Source organism: Symphalangus syndactylus, chromosome 6, assembly GCF_028878055.3.
Source record: "Symphalangus syndactylus isolate Jambi chromosome 6, NHGRI_mSymSyn1-v2.1_pri, whole genome shotgun sequence".
Lineage (NCBI taxonomy): Eukaryota > Metazoa > Chordata > Mammalia > Primates > Hylobatidae > Symphalangus > Symphalangus syndactylus.
The window spans coordinates 127,680,375-127,698,947 of record NC_072428.2 but is presented as its reverse complement, the minus strand read 5'-3'; the positions used below and the strand labels follow the sequence as shown (position 1 = coordinate 127,698,947).

The window sequence follows — 18,573 nt, the reverse complement described above, 5'->3', positions numbered from 1 at the left end:
TCGTGATAGTGAGTGAGTTCTTATGAGATCTGATGGTTTAAAAGTATATCGCACTTCCCCCTTCTCCCTCTCTTTCCTGCTGCTATGTGAAGAAAGTGCTTGTTTTCCCTTCCACCATGGTTGTAAGTTTCCGGAGGCCTTCCAGTCATGCTTCCTGTTAAACCTGCAGAACTGTGAGTCAATTAAACCTCTTTTTTTTTCATAAGTTACCCACTCTCAGGTAGTTCTTTATAGCAGTGTGAGAACAGTCTTCTACCTGTGCATGGTCTTCTAAATTTTTAGGAATATGTTGAAGCTTTCTGAAACAACGTATGTGTACAGCTTAATTCCAGCTTTTCCTTTTAAGATTTTTGCTTAGTTTCTTATTTGCCCCAGTTGTTATCATCATCTTAGGCCACCATGGTGTTAAAAATTCATAACTGATTATTTTCAACAAATGCCACTGGTGAAAGTGCTGAGTGGAGTCTGAGCCAGGTTGAAGAAAAACAAGCCATGGAATGGGGGTTTTCAGAGAATGTCAGACACGTCACATTACGACAGTTGTCTGAGCATAGTTTTTTGGGAAGCTCCAAATGTATTTTGCCCGTTCCAGTGGCTGCTAGGCTGCTGGTTTTTACTGGGATCAAGGAGCTGTTATTTTTCAGTGCTATTGTGGAGCCGGGAGACAAGGATGGGGATAGGGCAACTTAAAATGTCACAAAAATCACTGTTCTTATTGAGGTTTAGTTATTTTTTGTGACCAAATGCTTCTCAGATTGTTGTAGCATTTCTTGAAAAATAATCTCAAGAGTTCTGAGGAAAACGATTTTGCCCATTCTTGCCGTTGTTTTTACTGCTTTTGTGGAGGAGCAGCTTTCCAGGGGTATGGCTCTGCTATTCCTGCTAGAGGCACAGAAATAGGAAGGAGGTGCTGAGTAAGTAGAAGTATTGCTTGACATGTCTTTTACTTCTTTTGATAAGTAGATGTTAATTTTGATGTAGTTGAATTCATGAATTTCTTCTTTTATGGTTAGAAGTTTCTGCATCCTATCTTAAAAAAAATCATTGCGAACTCCGAGGTCATTCAGTTTTTTTTAATGCTTTCTTTTAGAAGCTTTGTAGTTTTAACTTTTAGGTTTCTATTTGTGATCCTTCTTGATGTATTATCTGTATAATGTGAGATATGGTCAATATTATTTTTTCCCATGTAAATAACCTTTTTTTTTCTAGCATCTTGTCTTGAAAAGACCTTCTCTCCATTGGATTGTTTCAATACCTCTGTTGAAGCTGTACATGTGGGGGTCATTTTTGAATCTCTGTTCTTTTCAATTGATCAAATGTCAATTCTGTCTTTAATAGCACATGTTCTGGATTTCTATAGCTTTATAATAAGTCTAGAAATTGGGTAGTGAAAGTCTTCCCTCCAACTTTTTCTTTTTTATCGAGGTTATTTGGCTATTTTATGTTTTTTTTTATTGCTATATACATTTTTTTAAATCAGCTGGATTTGAATAGAGATTGTGTTGATTCTAAGTATCAGTTTGGGAAGATTTGATATCTTAGTATTAGTACTGATCTTTCAATACACAAATATGGTATGTTTATTTACATCTTTAATTTTTGTCAGTGATGTTTTATAGTTTTCAGTGTAAAGTCTTACAAATATTTTATTGTCTCTGTCCTTTAATAATGCATGTTTTTTAGTGCTATTTTTAACAGTATTTTAAAATTTTTATTGTTTAATTTGTAGTTGCATATATACAGAAATACAGTTGACTTTTATATATGGTATCTGTACACTGTGACTCCAAACTTACTCATTCTGTAGAATGAGTTGATTTTTGCAGATTAGTTGGAATTTTATGTAATCATGACATTTGCAAATAAAGACAATTTTACTTTTTCCTTCCCAATATGTATGCCTTTATTATTATTATTAACTTTATTTTCCCTCTCTTTTTATACTGGCTAGAACTTCCATTATGATGTTGAATAAAAGTGGTGAGGGCAGACTCCCAGATTTGTTTGAATGCTAGGGAGATGATACTCAGTTCTGTACCATTATGTATGATGTTACTTATAGATTTTTCATATATATTCTTTATCAGACTGAGGACTTTTTTTTTTCTTACCATTTTTTTTTTTTTTCTGCAAGTAGGCCTGCAGGATACATGTGAAGTATTAGAGTCTAGTTAATGGTGAGTTAGTTGCTAGTGAGGTAGGGGAAATTAAAAGAACAAGTATATCTGCAGGCCAAACTGGATAGGATGAACAAAGGCCATATAATAGGAATATAGACAAGTTGGGCTGTGATGAAGAAACCTGACTTCTCTTTGTGGCTCTGCCACCAACTTCCTATTAAACCTTAAATAAGGCACTTTATTATATTTATTTATTTGTTTATTTATTTATTTATTTTTGAGACGGAGTGTCGCTCTTGTCGCTCAAGCTGGAGTGCAATGGCACGATCTCAGCTCACTCCAACCTCTGCCTCCCGGGTTCAAGCAATTCTCCTGCCTCAGCCTCCCAAGTAGCTGGGATTATAGGCACCCACCACCATGCCTGGCTAATTTTTGTATTTTTAGTAGAGACGGGGTTTCGCCATGTTGGCCAGGCTGGTCTCAAACTCCTGACCTCAGGTGATCCACCCCTACTTGGCCTCCCAAAGTGCTGGGATTACAGGCATAAGCCACTGCGCCCTGCCATGGCAGTTTATTTTTTACTTAGCACTAAAAGATATAGCTGAGAGCCAGGTTGATTTCAGAAAGAATTTGGTAGAGTTGCAAATGTGATTTAAAAATTTGAAAAATAAGAAATGTAAGAAGAGATTGATAAGGCTAGATTTCCTTTATCTGCTATAAAAAAGGCTGAGATTTAAATTTTTTAATACTACTTTCAGTTCACTGCACCAAGACAACCATTCATCTGTCTCTGGGTACCTTCACATTCCTTTTCTCCAAAACCACACGCTCTTGGTTTCTTTAGCTATGTTGCAGGTCTTGAGATCAGGTAATGCTGTGTTCCCCAGCTCTACTTTTAAGTAATTATTTTGCTAAAGTATCTTCACCTGAATCATCTGGGATGAATTCTGTTTTCTTCCAGGACTTTCACCTCACTGATACAAATTGGCAGTGTGTCTCCTCCACACATAGGTGTGCCCTGGGGTCTTTGTAGGCTTAACCATTGTGCCTAGGGCTGACATCAAAATAAGTAGTTAGGTCTTTGCCTCTCACCACAGACCTCCCATATATCTATGACACTCTGAATTACAGCTTAGGAAAATAGTTTTAACTACTTTGAATGTCATTTGACTCCATTCCTTAGGGTCATGCAGGATTTTTTCATTTTTATGAGCCCCTTCTGAGAACACAGATAGCCTTATGAGGGACAGTTGCCTTCAGTTGACAGCCTTGTGTGGGGGTTGTTTAGTCAGCGATACCATCAGTTTTGCAAGACTGTGGTTGTGACAGTATAGGGGTCCAGGTGAAATTGAAGGGCGAAGGGACCAAGTGTGCTAGCATCGAAATGGGGAGTGGGATGCTAATGATACACTTTTCTTGTTGTCAATTTTACTGGGAACAGCCCTGTGGAAATTTAAATCCTTTCCCCTAAAATGTCTTTGAAGTCCCAAAAGGCTTATGTTCTTAAGGTTATTAGTGTTCCCAGCCTAATGCTTTTCCTAAATTTGTTCAATTCTGGATTATCTTTTTATCTCAGTAGGCAAAATCTATTCTGTATTCATTGACCTGGATATAAAATTCAGCCCCTTCTCCAATTTCCATATTCATTAGACCTCACTGCCTTTAAGGCAAAAAGTAGACTTCCCTGAAGGTGTAAGTCCAGGTGGGAAATATGGAGGAGACAAAGGAGGCATTTCCATGACAGTGTGCAACAACTTCCAATTGAGCATTAGACTGTGTTCTTAACATGCTCTTTATTTACCCCATACCAGAGCAGTTGCCTGAATGTTTATGCCCCCTCTCAATCCTAAAATCCTAACCCCCAAGGTGATGGTATCAGGAAGTGGGGCCTTTTGAGAGGTGAATAGGTCATGAGGGTGGAGTCTGCATGAATGGGATTAGTGTCCCTTTAAAAGAGACCTAAGCAAGCACGTTTGCCTCTTCCTCCATGTGAAGATCCAGTGAAATGACACCTTCCATGACCAGGAAGTAGACCGTCACTAGACATTGAATCTGCTGGCACCTTGATCTTGGACTCTCCAACCTCCAGAATTGTGAGAAATAAATGTCTGTTGTTCATAAGCCTCCCAGTCTATGGTATTTTGTTAGAGCAGCCCAAACAGACTAAGAGAGCATTTCATGGACAGCATTTAGTCCATTGCATGCCTGGTCTTATACCATCTTGTGGATCCTTCCCTTCCTTTCTATTCTGTGGCCCTTCTCTCTCCTTTCCTTTCAGAGGGAATACAGCGTGAGAGCCTTTGGAACCAGACATCTGGGCCCCAGTCTTGGTTTTATCACTGATTCACTGTATGGCTTACCTAAATTACTTAAACTTTCTAATATCAATGGTCCCATTCATAAAATGAGTATAACAAAATGATCCATTTCATAAACTTGCTATGCATATTAAAGGTGTGCTGTGGTTTGCTGCCCACAGGGCTTCTCAGAACCAAGGTACTCATTTCCCCGCTGCTGGGAGGGTTGGCTGCTGCTGGTCCACAGCTGAGCCCCTTCCCAGGTATTGTCTCTGGCACAAGAAGATCTCTGCCATGGTTATACTCTCCCCAGGGGCTGCCTGTACTCAAAGACTGGTTGATGTAAAGTTTGAAAGTCTTGTTCTTTTACCTTAAATTGGGGCAATCCAGAAGGGCAATCCAGCTCCAGAACTTCTTGTGAGGCCAACTGAGGCTTCTGTTACAACTATCTCATAGTCCAGCTTCTCACTCTGCTAATCCTGCCTCCTTTAATCCCTGACAAGCATTCTTCAGTAAACCTCTTGAAAACTTTTGTCTGAGAGTCTGTTTCCAATCAGAAAGAAAGTGGGTAAAAGAATTTCCAATGCATACTAGGTACACAATAAATTATTATTATTGCTTTGAAGGTAAGATAATTTATTTCAAGATATTTTCCAGGATATGGATCTATCTATATATCTATCTATCTGGAGATATATATATATTTGGAGTTTTATATATATATATCTGGAGTTATATATATATCTATATATATATCTGGAGTTATATGTATATCTATATATATATCTGGAGTTATATGTATATCTATATATATATCTGGAGTTATATGTATATCTATATATATCTGGAGTTATATGTGTATCTATATATATATCTGGAGTTATATATATATCTATATATATCTGGAGTTATATATATATCTATATATCTGGAGTTATATATATATCTATATATCTGGAGTTATATATATATCTATATATATATATCTGGAGTTATATATATCTCTCTATATAGATATCTATCTATCTGGAGATATAGATAGATATCTATATATATCTGTATCTATCTATCTATCTATCGATCTATCTATAGCTATCTATCTGGAGATCGGGAGAGATATCTATATATATATGGATATCTCCAGATAGATAGATAGATAGCTATATATACATATAGATATAGATATATAAAGCTACATAAGGAATTCTAATTAATAGTTTGAACCATGAATAATGAGAATAAAATTATTCTAAATTTTGACAAGGGAAATGGTTATTGTTTTTTTTTTTAAGATGTTATTTTACTGGAGCATATTCTAATTAGCCTCCTCCAATAAAAGCAGAATCTTTTTATTTAGTAATTGACTCTCATCTGATACTCTTGGGTACTATAATTTTGTTGTTTCTGTATATTTGAGTATTATTAATAATCCAAAACTGATAGAAGTGCTGATAGTTTATATTTCTGGAAGGCTAGAAGTTAACCTGTGAAAAGCTGATGTTTTATGATTTTATAGACTAAAAGAGAAGTTAATGCCACAGAGGTTAAGATATTATGAATTCATAGAGTGTAAACTACTCTTACATCTAATTTAGCAGTCTTTTTAGGCATTTCTTTCCTGACTTTTATAAATCTCAATTTCTTATTTATACTTTGAATTTGCATTTGTCTTCTCTACTTGTTACTTTACTAATGAGTTAAATAAAACTTGGTCAGATGCTCACTACTATGTGTATGAGAATGATGTTTTTCATGGGAATGTGCTTCTGTTTAAGTATTATTAGTTTATAAAGGGTAGCATTATCATGGGAAGGCACCCAAGGTTTCATGGGGGCAACTGGAAAAGAGAAGTCAGCATTTTGAAGTTAGCCAAACCCTATCATGCTAAATTCAAACTTTGGGTGTGGTTTTGAAGTATGTGTATTTGCTAGGGTTGCCATAACAAAGTACCACACATTGAGTGGTTTAAACAACCAAAATGTATTGTCTCACAGTTCTGGAGGCTGGAAGTCTGTGATCAAAATGTCGGCAGGGTTGGTTCCATCTGAGGGCTGTGAGGGAGAATCTCTCCCCTAGCTGCTGGTGGTTGCTGGCAATCTTCAGTGTTCCTTGGCTCATAGAACCATCACCCTGATCTCTGCCTTCATCTTCACATGGCTTTCTCCCTATGTGTGTGTCTGGGTCCAAATCTCCCCTTTTTATAAAGACACAGTCATATTGGGTTAGGGGCCTGTCCTAATGACTTCATCTTAACTTGATGACCTCTGTAAAGACCCTGTCTTAAAATATGGTTACCTTCTGAGGTACTAGGAATTGGGACTTCAACATGGGAACTTTGGGGCAACACAGTTCAGCCCATAACAGCATAATTACTTTTTCTCCATTCTCAAGGATTACTTTTTCCCTCAAGTGATACCATAAGGAGAAGAATGTCATTAACTCTGGAGAGAATCTCAGTTAAGTCATCTTACCATGTTTTAAAATGAGTTTGTTGCCACATCCCACGCCAAGCCCGTACCAGTATTGCCTTATGGATGTGGTTAGGAAAGTTACACTTCGGAAGTAAATCCTGTCTGAGAAATGAGTTCACAAGTTCTCAGGGGCATTTAGCTGCCAGGCCATTTTTACACATTAAGAAAAAAAAAAAGTATTTTGGGCATTGCATTCATTTACATGAATATAATAAATACTTCCAATGGCATTTGGATTGCACATTTGCATGTGTTTAATATGTTGGTAAATCTCTCTGAGGAAAGTGTGCGGTGCTTTCTGATTTTGTATTAGGAAGATGGGTTAGGCAGGGAAGAAGAATGATTCCTTTGGCAACCGTGGAATTATTTACTGACTAGAAGAGGAAATCTTCTGTTTGAATAACCCCTTTGAACTGCCTGACACGTGGTGGAAGCTTGTCAAATGTTTGTTGAATGAACAGAAGTGTCCAGGGAACTTAGACGATTTGAGAGCAATCAAAAAGCACACATTTATTCAGAGATTTACCATGTACCTAGCTTTGGCTGGTGCTGTGGGGGCCCGCTGATGTGTGTACGAACAATAATAGCAGCAACTATTGATTGTGCTTACTCTGTGCCAAGCATTCTGCACAAATTTTTTCCACTATTCTCTGAGTTAGGCACTATTTTGATTTTACATATAAGGAAACTGAGGCTAAAAGACATCAAGCTATCTGACTACGTAACCATTAATTGGTAAGGTAGGGTGTGTGCTTAACTTCTGTACTCCAATGCCTACTAAACATGTCCTCTTGCTGGTAGAAGTTTGCATTCTTGTTCTAGAGATAGGAAATTTATAATTAAGGCAATTAGAAAAGTAATACAGAAAAGGTGAATTTTATAGTACGTCTGGTTTGCTATGTATATGTGTACTGTCAGCATTTTATAAAAGTGTCAGGTTGTGAAATGGTTAAGTATATACCTTCTGGAGTTAGATGTCTGCATTCAAATCTTACTCGGACCTCTTCTTACCTGTGTGTTGTTGGACATGGAGCTTACGTGTTCTCCATAAGCTCCATGGAGAACATTTATTATAAAAAAATGGGAAATTTATTATGAAATAGGGATCATACCTTATTATTGCAAGGGATACATAAAATATGTAAAAAGATCAGTGCCTGGCAAAATGTATTTTCTGTTCAAATGTAAGCTTCTCAAAGGTGGCAGTGATTTGGGTCTGTTTTATTTGTTCTTGTATTCTACACATTTAGAACAGTGCTTGGCATAAAATAGACATTCGGTAAATACATTGTCGAATGGATATATTTCAATATGTAAATACCTGGGCTTAGTCACATTAACAGACATAATGAAGTAGTCGGATGTTTGCACATCTATGTGGAACAGTGGTTCCTAGCCAGGATACACATTAGAAATACCTGGAGGGCTTTGAATGGACTGATTCTTAAACCCCATGGTAGGCAAATGTTGAGTACCAATGTTGAAGAATCACTGTGAAGGTAACAAACATAGAATAATAGTGGTGTATTATGTTGAAGATTCAATATCAAAAGTGATTTTCTGAGTGACTCAATGGGATAAGTTTCTTAGGAAACAAAACACAACCTTTGGTTCAATAGTAATTACATCCTTCAACATTTCAATGTACATTAAAATAATCAAAAAATACTTTGAGTTCATATATAATATGAAGTAGGATTTAGGCTCAAATAATTACGCATGGTTTGTTCCCTGACATAAATCAGAGGTGAAGTTTCTGCGGGGCTTGGGACAATTTTTTTATTGTGTGGACTATCCTTTGCATTGTAGGCAGCTTGTCTAAGTCAACCAAAAAGCACTGTGAGCTGCTTTGAATACAAGCAAAGTTAGTGCCCATATGGTATAAGAAAAAAGACAACAACACACGAGGTGATTAAGAACTCTCTTGGGGAATCAAACCAAGACACAGTAACTTCTTAGACAGCTGGTTCCTTTTCTAGAACAATAGGATGAGTTCACCAGTCTCTAATGTGTCAATCTTTAGGAGGTGTTCTGGGTAAGAGACTTCCTGATTCTCTGGTGCTTTTCTGCTCTGCAAGAAGAATCCTGATTCTGTACTCACGTGCAGCATCACCCAGAGAGGGAGCTGGCAAGATGGGGATAGATGGAAAATGGGAGCCACATAAACCTACAATCAGACTGAAACTGGAACCAGAGGAAATTGAGAGAAATTTGCAAAATGGGTAATTAGAAAAGGGTATCTCTGGCTAAATAACCACTTATTTGCATGTTTTCCATAAAATTTTTTTTTTTTTTTTTTTTTTTTTTGAGACGGAGTCTCGCTGTCGCCCAGGCTGGAGTGCAGTGGCATCATCTCCGCTCACTGCAGGCTCCGCCCCCTGGGGTTCACACCATTCTCTTGCCTCAGCCTCCCGAGTAGCTGGGACTACAGGTGCCCACCACCTCGCCCAGCTAATTTTATGTATTTTTAGTAGAGATGGGGTTTCACCGTGTTAGCCAGGATGGTCTCGATCTCCTGACTTCGTGATCCGCCCGCCTTGGCCTCCCAAAGTGCTGGGATTACAGGCGTGAGCCACTGCACCCGGCCTTCATAAATTTTTAAGTTTATATTTATGAAGAGTATATGCCACATGTTTCATTAAACACATTGTAAAAATATTAACACTACCATATGCCCTTTACGAATGTGGCAAAGGGATTCCATTTTAATGTTGACCACACAAAGCCGTTTTGATGTTTCTTAGGCTTCTTAACACTACACTGGATTCTACCTTATTTGCATTTATTTTTAAAGAGCTGCTATGAAAGATTTCTGACTCTCTCAGGCAAGAATATCACTGAAATGTAAGGCCTGGGATATAATTCAAATCCTCCTAATCAGATTTCTCAACCCTTGATCTAATCAGCAAGCTGTTTTGCTTAGCTTCTTGGTCAAGTTCATTCATTAACTCAGAAAGCATTTCTTGAATATAGACTGTGTCTACCCCAGGGCTGGAATGTAATTAAGATTAGTAGATGGAGGCCGGGCGCGGTGGCTCATGCTTGTAATCCCAGCACTTTGGGAGGCCGAGGCGGGCGGATCACGAGGTCAGGAGATCGAGACCACGGTGAAACCCCGTCTCTACTAAAAATACAAAAAATTAGCCGGGCGTGGTGGCGGGTGCCTGTAGTCGCAGCTACTCGGAGAGGCTGAGGCAGGAGAATGGCGTGAACCCGGGAGGCGGAGCTTGCAGTGAGCCGAGATTGCGCTGCTGCACTCCAGCCTGGGTGACAGAGCGAGACTCCGTCTCAAAAAAAAAAAAAAAAGTTAGTAGATGGATTGAGCCCTGTCCTTTAGGAGTTTATAGTCTTATTGAATCAAGTGAAGAAAATAATGTGATGCTACTTAAAATGTATAATGGCTTTTATATTTTAAATATGTTAGAGGTCTTTCAGGTAATTGATATTAACTGTGATGTATTATTGAAACTGCATTATAGGATATTTTCTTTTCATATCTATTTCACAGTTAATATCACAGTTCTTTTCAAAGAAGCATTTGTGATTATAGCCATCTCCTATGAAGTATTGTTGTGAAATTAATAGAAAGAATCATTGGCATTTTATGGTTTTGCTGACCGTGGGCTTGAGAGGATTCTGAGCAGAAGGAAAGAACAAGTTGAAACCCCATTGATTTTTTTAATAGGAGCAAATTGCAGCATAAAACTACTGCCCCCTCATCCCACTCCCAACCACACACCAAGTTCTACTAGACTCTTAAATTCATCATCTACCACCAAGATAAATTCAAATAGAAAAATAACTTTCACTAACTTATATTTGAGGTCTGAGATATAATAAAACTATTTTCTTATTTTGGAAGAAAATGTGTTTGCCTGTACGAATTATTGGAGAAAAGGATTTTCTCCCATGGTTATTTAAAAGAATGGAAAGTTCTAATCAGAAGTTATTTCGTACACCCTGTTGTACCAAAATATATTTTTTCTATTTGTATGACCTTTTGTGAGGGCAATTAGAGTTACAAACTGGCAGCCACTTTCATGTTTTTTTACTTATTTTTTCTCCTAATTAATGTTTATGTGTGTAGACATAAAACCAACCTTAAATTTGTATCCACAAAGAGAAATAAGTGATCAACAAAAAGGCCTTACTTGTTTCTATTCCCAGGCTAGAAAAGAGTGTGATTTGACTGTAATTTCTTTCAGGGTTAAATGTTTGTATGTCTCTTTATCATATAGCTACATTATCTTTCATAGACACACGTGGCTTGAATCCTTGACTCCTAATTTGATTATTTCAGCAATTGGCTCCTCCTGGCAGTCCTAATTAGGAAGAGTAACCAGGTGTTGGTGGTCAGAATCTACAAGTTCTGATGAGTTAAACTCATTTGTCTTGTGGTTTCTACTGGTGCCTGACAGTAGAATTTTATTTCCTCTCTTAATAAAATTTTTTTTTTATCAAAACTGTCTGGGACAGTTAATGAAAAAATGAAAGATCTGTGTTTTTCTCATTAAACCAAGATTTAGATATTCTTCAGCCATTCTAAGAGTTTGCACTTGGGTATGGTTTGGTATTTTTTGTAAGGACACTTAATTTAGGTTGTGGTGACTGTTAAGGAATCAAATGTAGAACCTGTGTATTCCGACTCTGCAGAGATCTGATTTTCTTATGATGAAAACTGTAGCTCAGAGTCCCCATACAGAGCCATTCAAAGCCAGAGAAAATCCTAATAAAAATGCTAAAGAAGTTCCTTCAACATAGGTGGAGGAAAACTGTTTTGAGATGAAAGATCACTGTATAAGATTCTTCCACTGTTACTTTCTTATTGCTCGATGATATGGAATATGCTTTGGGGTGAGGGGCCAAAATTGATGTTGCTAATTATTTGCCTTGGTGAAAGTGAGGAACAAGAATATTGTGTCACCATTAAAGGCCTCCATCTTCATAATGACCCTTTCGGGGATTATATAAAGCAAGTACATTGTCTGTTACCCAGTGGGAGCTTTTGAAAGTAGGCTACCAGCAAGCTCGATGTGATCGCTTCTAACTACTGAAGACCTACCCACTATATCTGGGACTTCCTGTATAGGAATACAAGAGACTTAAAAAACAAACAAAAAAAAACCAAAACCCAAAGGTCTAGACACTTGCTGAGCTCTCTGACATACTTGGTAATTGATTAATGGTTGCACAATCCTGGATTCTTACTGGCTTCTATTCAGTGTTTCCTTGGGCTTGGGGGCTACTATTCATCTTGCTCAACTTTACAAATTATTTTTTGGAGGGAGTTTGCAGAGGTCACTGAGCAGGATGAAAAGATTACCTGCCCTTCAGGGTTCAAGAAAGCTTTTAAATTCTGCTTCTATTCCTTCCCCTTTATATGGGGCAAGTTTCTTTTCCTTTGGGGACTCATTTGTGATGGGATTCACCACAGATCTGGCCATCACCGCTTTCCTTTTCTCCATTCCACTGTCTGGAGCCTTGTTCCTCTGTATAGTCCAAGGGGTTGAGAAGTCTGAGGATCTGGGCCTTTCTGGGGATCCAGGGTATCTGCAGGCCTCATCTCAGAGATGGCAGATTCTTACTGCAGTGTTCAGGTCATACAAGACTAGCTGAAGAGAGCCAAATGAAGATAAAGTAAATAATGAAATTGCTGATGTTTTCTTTAGAACTCCCCTTGATGGGCTTTGGAAAGTTGTGGTCCCAGCTGCCTAAATGTACATGCTCCCACAGAGCAAAGTCTAAGAACTTTAGTGCACAGAAGACAACCTTACGAGTGTGTGTAAATGCAGCTTTCCATGCCTCACCCTCCAACTGATTCAGGACTCAGAGTTGCAGCATCACAAGACCCTCCTGATTCTATTTCAGGTACTTCTCAGACCACACTTAGATACTATTATAGGGGAAAAGCCCCTCTCCCTTCTAGGGAGCGACTTAGTTAAATCACAAATCAGCACTTATGTTTAAGCTCTAGACCCTTGTGAGACATTTTTTGTGAGGCTGTTCAGAAATTGAACTTCCATGATTCCTGGTAATCCCACAGATCTCCCTAGGTGATCTCTGCTTTTTTTTTTTTCTTCTTCTTGCTGTTCTTATTCTCACCACTATGCTCTAACTGTTCCTCCCTTCCCTTTGCTCAGCAATGATCATATTGGCTTTGCTAAAGTAGCCCCTCTTGTTTCATTTCTTTGCAGACCAAGATCAGGGCTGACTATCTCAACCTCTCCCAGTTCATACCCTCCTTTCTGACCTGAATTCTGTTATGTTCCACTCAACAAATCTAAAATCTAATTAGTGTTTAGGCTTTATCTTACTGTGGGTCTTGGTAAGATATTGGATGTGCAATTTCTTGGCAGATGCATAGCAGTCTTTTCCCATTTAGAACCTCAAACTCAGGTAGTCCTCTGCAGGGATAAGGAGGATAGGGAAAGGATGATATTCTTGAGAGGAAAGCAAAATAACAGTGAACTTTCAGCTGTAACCAGCTTGGAGAGTGCTTTGTTGGCAAATGGAGGAATTTCAGTAGGAGACCTCATGAACCCATTTTTCTTGCTTTTAGTCTCTGGCAATCTTAAAGTTGTTCAAGTATGGTGGCTGCCCAAACCCTAGGTCTTTTTCCATAAATGAACAGTCAAGACCTTTGTTCTTTCCCTCTACTCTGAATAGAGGATTATATTTTAATTTTTGGTTCTGAAGCACTATTTCCCCACAGTGGTCCCCTTGACACCTCCCTGTCTTTTGGGACCTGCCACCCTCTTGACACCATGCACTTTAGAGAGGTATATTCCAATACGTTGGTAAAGATTTTCAGATGTGGAAGAGGCTAATTCAGGCATTGTTTCTACCCCATGGGAAATTTTGAGCTCTGTATGAGATTCTGATGTTGGTTTTTCTTTGTTTTTGTTTTTGTTTTTCTTCTTGCTGCAGGAAAGCAATCTCCCGGGCAGGCCTCCAGCATCTGGCTCCTGCACATCCCCTCAGCCTTCCTGTGGCAAATGGTCCAGCCAAGGAGCCCAGAGCGACTTTGGACTGGAGTGTAGGTGTTGGCTTTTTCATTTAAACATCACTTCAGTGCATGTTTTGTGTCTCTCATTCTCAGGATTCCTCTAGCTACAAGGAAGACTTGCTTAATAATTTTCAACATTGCCTGCTGACCTGTCCTCAGATACCTTAGCTGTAGCTCCACTTTCAAACTCCTAGGAACATCGCTCCTTTATATGAAGTCAGATGTGTTCAAGACTAAGATAAAAGCTTCCTGAATCATTTGAAGTATTACTGCAGCTGTAAGATTAAAAAGTACCTCGTGCGCAGTCTTTATTGGTTTCTGCCAAGTTGACGATGAATTGAGCTTACCCTTAGTGCAACATCACGCAATCTAAGTTTTGATTTCCTCAGCTTGAGCTGAGTTTTTCTGGGTGCTTTTTTTCCCAGAGGATTACAGGCACTTCGTGTCATTCTATTGCTTTTCCTTCCTCCCTTAACCAAAGGCAGATGGGTCTGGCATCAGTAGGTTGGGTATATGAGCTTATGTTAACATTTTAACCATAACACACTCACAAAAACTATTAACTTGACTTGAAGATTATAGTCTGAAACTCTTTAGTTGATTAAACACATTTATTGAGAGTCTTCAATGAGTCAAGTTCTTGGCCGAGTAACTGTTTCTAACTGTAGACCCAAAGGCTTTGTCCCTTCCTGAAGCAATATGAGGAAAAGGTATCAAGGGAGAGAAGGGCTTCCCTGAAGTCCTGCCAGCCTTCCCTGATGATGAACCTTGTTTAGCACTTTTAGTTGAGTCTGAATAGAAGGGATAATCCACGTTCTTTTTCTCCATATGAAAGAGAAAGGTGGGGTGGGGGAAAGGAAACCCATGCCATGATGTGATATCCTCTGTATTACAGCATTTCTTCCTCTCCTCTCAGCACACACTTATTAATATCCTTATTTTACATCTTGGATGCATACCAATGTAAATGCTGCCCACATTTATGAAGTGCCTGGCAAAAGACTGGATGTGCTTGAACTACAGCTTCTCCCTTGGTGGAGATATTGTTACCCTGAGAGTGTTCACATGCTGCCTGAGCCTGTTGAATTGGTGTATAGAAAGAATATTCCTTTCCTGGAGTTTTCTTCTTTATTCCAGGACAGCTATTTAATAAACTCTTAACCTACAATAGAATATATTTGCACCAGTGTTTACATAATTAAAAACAATTAAATGCATAAACATAAATAAAACCTAAGGGGGTATGCATGGAACAATGATGAGAGTGTGTTATGTATCAAGGAACCGAAAGAGTTGGTTTAATATTCACGATGTTCCAAACAATCCTGTAGACTGCAGCCGTAGGGCCTTCTTTGAGGTGAGACATTCCAGGGGTAGTTTAATCATTTAGAGGCGAACATTCATTAAATCCCTTCTCTGCCCTTTTGTGTGACATTAGGTAAGTCACTGATTTCTTGCAGCTTCAACGTCCTCATCTGTAGATGGGGATAATTGTGGCCGTATTTCATGGACGTTGTTAGGATCAAATGTGACAATAAGTGAAAAAGTTTTTTTTTGTAAACTGTGCAGCCAGCAGATTTGTTAAAGTAATTGATGAATTCATTAATTCATCAAACATTTGGTGAGTTCCTGCTTTGTACTAGAATCTATGTTGGTTACTTGGGATTCTGAGGTGAAGAAGATATGGTTTCTGCCTTCAAGGGGCTTAGAATCCCGTGGGCAGAAAGGAAATCAACATGAAAATACAAGGAAATGATGCCTAGAACACAGGGGTCAGAGGACGTCACTGGAATGCAACAAAAGGACATTCCGTTCCCATTTGATGTTGGAAATAGTTATCAGAAAATGCGTTTTGAAAGAAGTGTCCTGCCTGAGCCAGAGCTTGGCACAAGGTATTATTTTCTGATTCCTATAGAGAGGTATGTACTCTAATATTTCATCAAAATGGTATTTTTGGCCAGTGGTGGGAGGCGGCAGTACAGGATGAGGGAAAAACAAATAGGAATGAAGGCTGGGTTTGTGCCTAGTGATCTTTTATCCCTCCCTCTTCTCCCCTTTTCTTTGATTGTGGGTACCCCATCTTGGAGGTCTGTTGAAAGTATGGCATGACATGAAACACTTAGCTAACATTTAACAATGGTGGGAAAACCGAAAGCCCTTCCTTGAGACAGTCCATCTGAGGGCTTAGAGATCTGATGTGTAAGGAGTTATGAGATGTTACTCTGGAAAAAAACCAACATCTTTGTGGGCTGACTTTGGTGTCAGCAAACAGAAACCAAACCGTGACCAACACACTACACTCATTTATTACAATCGTGTAAAGCATTTGTTTCAGAAAAGAGGAAAAAGCAGATCGTTAAAAATATTTCAGTGACTTTTTCTTTGGCTAAAACTTTAGATTACTTGTATTATTTTAGTATGCTCCTCTGTTCAAGGAGCCAGCCAGGGATTTCTTTGTTCTGTTTAAGGTGCAAAAACAGTCACCTCTCTGTGCCATTCCTTCTCCTCCACTCTCTTGTTTGATTCCCTCATCTTCTACCATTAGTCTACTCTCCTGGACTCAATGTATGGAAATGAGCAATCTTTATTTAATTCAGTATTACTATTTATTGAGCAATGAAAAGGGTTGGAGCCTCTTTGATTCTTTCAAATAAAAAGGAAGGGGGCAGGAGCTTATAAAAAAGGTGGGGGGAACTCCAGTCTCTTGCCTTTGATAAGGTAGAGGGCCCCAATAGTGCCAAGTTGTGCTTCTGAAGGTCTTGACCACAGTGGCAGACGGGGTCCAGCAGGGACGACGAGGGTCCTATTGTTCCCTTTCTCCGCTTGACTCTTGGGTGGAAATTCTCTCTGCTCTGTAACGCTTTGGCTCAGGGGAATGAATGGGGGTCACCTCAAAGGCCTCTACTACTATGATTCTCTGGCTTATGTTACTCTATTCTTCTTCCTTCATCTGTAAGGAAAAAGATTAAAAAACTGTTCATGGTGTGTCTGAAGTTGCAAAGTCAGAGTGAACCTGGAGTTAGGATCTTTGTTCCCAAGTTTCTACTTATTGTGGAATCCCAAAAGGGCCATGTTCTGACACTAGCCTATGTGCCAAAGTCATCTGAAGGGACACAAGTATTTCCTAAATATACTTTGGCAAAAGGCTTTGAGGAGAAGTCTGTTTGTGGGGTGCCTGAGACACAGGTGAGCACTGATTTAGTGCACATAGACTCTAGGCACCTGCACTTCTTGGCCAGGAGGGTGCTATTGTAGCAGACAGTTTTTATGCTTTGGGTACATGAACTTAATACTTTTCTTTAAGCATTCCATTTTTATGGTCTCATTTCCCTGTTTGTGATATATACAGTGTCTCTCTCTTAGTTTTAGCTTGTTTCTCAAAATCCCAAACATTCTCTCCTGCTGTGTTTTACTCAAATGGCTTATTATGACTTTTAGGATTCTCAGTCCCACATGGGCTCATTCTTTGAAGATTTTTTGGCAATAGATATTTACTGAGGCTGCCTGTGCACACAGTCATTTTCCTCCATGCATGTCAGGGATAGAACCTGCAATGGTGTGTGGAGATTATCTGGATCAGTCTTCAGTATGACACCCGAGTCTTCTATTGACAGCAGTGGACACTGGGCTCAACCCAGTATGAAAATTGCTGTTTCCTCTAGAGATTTTCTCTTTTGCTGTCTGCCAAGCCATGCTCATCTTTTCAATCAAACCGATGCTATTTATCTGATGTAGTCTTTGCTTTGTATCCTCACAACACCTCTCTGTTCGTAGTGCGTTGTCTTACAAACCTTAGAACCAATTTAGTGCTTTTTGTTTGACTTTCTTATTTGTGGCTGTCAGATTTCAGGCTGCTTAAAAGGAGGGGCAATGTTTTCTGCTTGTTTTCTCTTCACAGTGGAGAGCGCAGCATCATAGACCTAGTAGCTGCTTGGTTACTGATGTCAGGGGATGAACTGATTACAGTTTTTCTGCTCAATCAGTGAGAAGGGGATATTTCGCTGGGAGTTGACAGGCACTCAGATAATCTCTAGTTCTTGAAAAGCTTGGTAGGCATGACTCCAAAGTCTGCTTGAAAAATAAATGGATTTATGCCCTTTTAATCCCAAGCAACTATCTTTACATTTCCTTCCTAATTCAACGCATTGTGTTAGATCTTAAGGTGCACACAGTACTTTGGCCTTCCTACTCTTCACCAAGACATCATCTTTTCACCTCCACAGTGACAGCCTGCAGCAGCTGCCCCCTCTGACACTGGATGACGCCTGTCAGCCAAGCCAGTTGGGGTAAAACAAGTTAAATTACTAGAAAGGAAGGAAGTAATGCCTAAAAAGGAAAAAATATTCTCATCTCCTGGGATGGATTCCAAGTTCCCAGTTTAGAGTGAATTAGTCCATTTAGAAGCATGTCTGTTCCACAGATAATGTGTATCTTCTTTTAAATGTCACGTCTCCCTTCCAATGGAGACTTCATTTGGACTTCCAGCACTCTTCCCTGTTTGTAGTATTGCAGCAGAGAGCCCAGGAAATGTGTTTCCCATCTGTCCCCACCATTTCATAATTTGTTTTTGCCCATTACACTGCCTAAAACAACCCCCTGAACAGTGGTGGAAAAGCCACCAAGATCTTTCTTAAAGGGCACATTGGTTTTAAACCCAGCACGCTTGATTTTATTTTGTT

The 18,573-nt window shown here is 39.0% G+C and overlaps 1 protein-coding gene across 4 annotated transcripts in view; it reads left to right on the top strand.

Annotated features, from left to right (window-relative positions):
• Positions 1–18,573, top strand: part of DGKI (diacylglycerol kinase iota) — a 503,130-nt gene that overhangs the window by 145,753 nt on the left and 338,804 nt on the right. For all 4 annotated transcript variants that reach the window (XM_063642297.1, XM_055284147.2, XM_055284146.2 and 1 more), the window contains exon 2: positions 13,816–13,924. In XM_063642297.1, coding sequence (XP_063498367.1) covers positions 13,816–13,924 — 109 coding nt within the window. The remainder of the gene's footprint in view (positions 1–13,815; positions 13,925–18,573) is intronic.